Consider the following 2,790-nt stretch of genomic DNA (forward strand, 5'->3'; position numbering starts at 1 on the left):
ATTTAAAAAATAATACAAAAAACCCCTAGGCAGAGGGACAATGTACATCATTTTTCAAATATCAACACAACTTTTATAGGATTTTATGAATTTTTCTAATTTCACAAATTGTGCTTAAGTCAATAGAAAAGTAAAAGTTTATGATTGAATCAAATTAATAATTTACTAAGTGTAATATATTAATTATATAATTAATTATTTTTTTAAATTATATTACAAATATATTATATTTATATTAAATAAATTCGTTTGGAATTAGATTTTATTCGTGAAAAACACTTTGAAAAGGCGAGTAATTGCTTTCCTCATAAGTCGCATCGCAACTGTGGGAAGGCAGTCGCCAGCCGTAACCCAAGAGCAGAATAAAATTATATTAAGAATTCGTATTAAATGTAGCTTCTGAATCCGTGGCGTGCCAACCCCCTCCTATAAATTCACCCAACAATCACCCACCCACCATCCTTGCCTTGTACATACATATACAACAAAGAAAATCAATTAAGGCAATCTAAGCGGCGGCGAGGACAGGATGGGTGGTTGGGCTATAGCGGTGCATGGCGGCGCTGGCGTCGATCCGAACCTCCCCAAAGAGCGTCAGGACGAAGCCAAGCAACTCCTCACTCGTTGCCTCAACCTCGGCATCACCGCTCTTCGTGCCTCCATTCCCGCCATTGACGTCGTTGAACTCGTCGTATGTTCTTAAAATTTCACTCACTCCCTCGAATTCAATTCCTCTCTTCGGGTTTTGTTTCCGTTTTTCAACTTTTTTTTTTTTTTTTCTTTTCCCCTTGTGAAACTGACTGATCGTAACGGCCGGAAGTCTGATCAAGCCGTTTCCAGTATTGGTTTCTGCATGCTTGTGCTCCGGTTAACGAGGGGATTTGTTGTTGCTTGTGTGTATATGTATGTATAGGTACGGGAATTGGAAACGGATCCGTTGTTTAATTCGGGCCGTGGATCTGCACTGACTGAGAAAGGGACGGTGGAGATGGAGGCCAGCATCATGGATGGGTCCGGAAGGCGATGCGGCGCCGTCTCCGGCGTCACCACCGTGAAGAACCCAATTTCTCTCGCCCGACTTGTCATGGAGAAGTCCCCCCATTCCTATCTTGCTTTTTCCGGCGCTGAAGAATTCGCCAAACACCACGTAATTTTTTCTTTTAATTCTTGAAACAAGAAAACAACACTTTCTAGAAGTAAGTGCAATGTTTTTCTCTTTATATATATATATATATATATATATATTTTGATATATAATGTTATAGATTTTTGTTCCAAATTCATTGGTAACACGTGTGGAGCCATCTTTGTCTTTTTCTGAGATGTGTTTGTATTTGGAGTTTGTTGTCTTTTCTATTAGTTAAATTGTTGTTTAGAGTTTGAGGGTTTAATAATCAGGGTGTGGAGATGGTTGACAATGATTACTTCATCACTGAGGACAACGTTGGCATGCTCAAATTGGCAAAAGAAGCCGATTCAATCCTGGTAAGTTGCAATTCTAACCTCAATTGGATTTGATCACACTTGCATTAATTGGATTTGAGTTAAAATTTTCGTCAATCCTAAATAGGATTCTGCAGATACTAACAACTGAATTCAATTTGGACAGTTTGATTATAGAATTCCAACAATAGGAGAATCCTGTAGTTCAGTAGTGGACACCCCACCGCTTCAAATGAATGGACTTCCGATCAGTGTGTACGCCCCCGAAACGGTGGGATGTGTGGTGGTGGACAGCCAAGGCCAATGCGCCGCCGCCACCTCCACCGGCGGACTGATGAACAAAAAGGTAGGTCGGATCGGTGATTCGCCCTTGATCGGTGCAGGCACATACGCCTGTGACCTGTGTGGTGTATCGTGCACGGGTGAAGGGGAGGCCATCATACGGGGGACCCTGGCCCGGGACGTGGCGGCGCTGATGGAGTATAAGGGGTTGGGGCTGCAGGAGGCGGTGGAGTATGTGATCGAGAAGCGGTTGGACGGGGGCGGGAAGGCAGGGCTGATTGCGGTGTCTAGCAAAGGGGAGGTGTCGTATGGGTTCAATTCAGTTGGAATGTTTAGGGGGTGCGCTACTGAAGACGGGTTCATGGAAGTTGGTATTTGGGAGTAGATGGTTATGTAGTATTATTAGTAGTAGAAGAAAGGATAACACTACCACTCCCTCTCTCTTGCCAATGCTGCTTGTTTTTTTGTTAACATTTTTGCTGCTTCTCATTTATTAGCCTCAAATTTCAACTAATAGTATTAGTACTTTTAGTAATCTTCCTCTTCTTTTATGATTCTGCTTCTATTTTACTGTTACATTCCAAAAATTCTAGTTCAAATCAATTTTTAATCCAACCTCAATCAATCATAATATACGATAATTTTAACATATTTGTCATGTGATTGTATACAATTTAAGAAAAATGATTAATTATATCAACTTGATTGATTTTGTTCGGCCAGATCAAGAATTAAATTTCTCAAATCATTGGAGACAACAAATTTTAAAGAAGATTGTACTTTTTAATTTTAATTAGTTAAATACAAAATTAATAGCTGGTAAAATAATTTTACAAAAAAATGGTGGATCAAAAATTAAAGATATACTAAAAGAGTGAGCTTCCTTTATTTATATTTTTATATAATTGAAAAGCACATATTTTATGTTTTTAATTTTTTAGTCTGTCAATTTATTTTACTTATTTTATTAACCTCCATTTTTCTCTCTCTCCTCAACTTTCCATTTTCTTTATTCTCAACTTTCACATCCCTATTCAAAAAAAAGACTTCCACATTCCTTTTCCT

The 2,790-nt window shown here is 38.7% G+C and overlaps 1 protein-coding gene across 1 annotated transcript; it reads left to right on the forward strand.

Annotated features, from left to right (window-relative positions):
• Positions 1-391: 391 nt before the first annotated feature.
• On the forward strand, positions 392-2,260 carry ASPGB1 (N-terminal nucleophile aminohydrolases (Ntn hydrolases) superfamily protein). Its single transcript, XM_088878180.1, has 4 exons — positions 392-691; positions 914-1,147; positions 1,399-1,485; positions 1,610-2,260. The coding sequence occupies exons 1-4, from the start codon at positions 530-532 to the stop codon at positions 2,108-2,110; spliced, it is 984 nt and encodes a 327-aa protein (XP_088734306.1). The 5' UTR covers positions 392-529; the 3' UTR covers positions 2,111-2,260.
• The last annotated feature ends 530 nt before the right edge of the window (positions 2,261-2,790 follow it).

This window comes from Sesamum indicum, linkage group LG3 (genome assembly GCF_026168435.1).
Source record: "Sesamum indicum cultivar Baizhima isolate 11 linkage group LG3, ASM2616843v1, whole genome shotgun sequence".
Classification (NCBI taxonomy): domain Eukaryota; kingdom Viridiplantae; phylum Streptophyta; class Magnoliopsida; order Lamiales; family Pedaliaceae; genus Sesamum; species Sesamum indicum.

Coding starts and splice junctions, on each gene's coding strand:
- ASPGB1 (XM_088878180.1), top strand. CDS start 530: ATGGGTGGTTGGGCTATAGCGGTGCATGGCGGCGCTGGCGTCGATCCG. Junction 692..913: donor TTGACGTCGTTGAACTCGTC/GTATGTTCTTAA, acceptor ATGTATGTATAG/GTACGGGAATTGGAAACGGA. Junction 1,486..1,609: donor AAGAAGCCGATTCAATCCTG/GTAAGTTGCAAT, acceptor CAATTTGGACAG/TTTGATTATAGAATTCCAAC.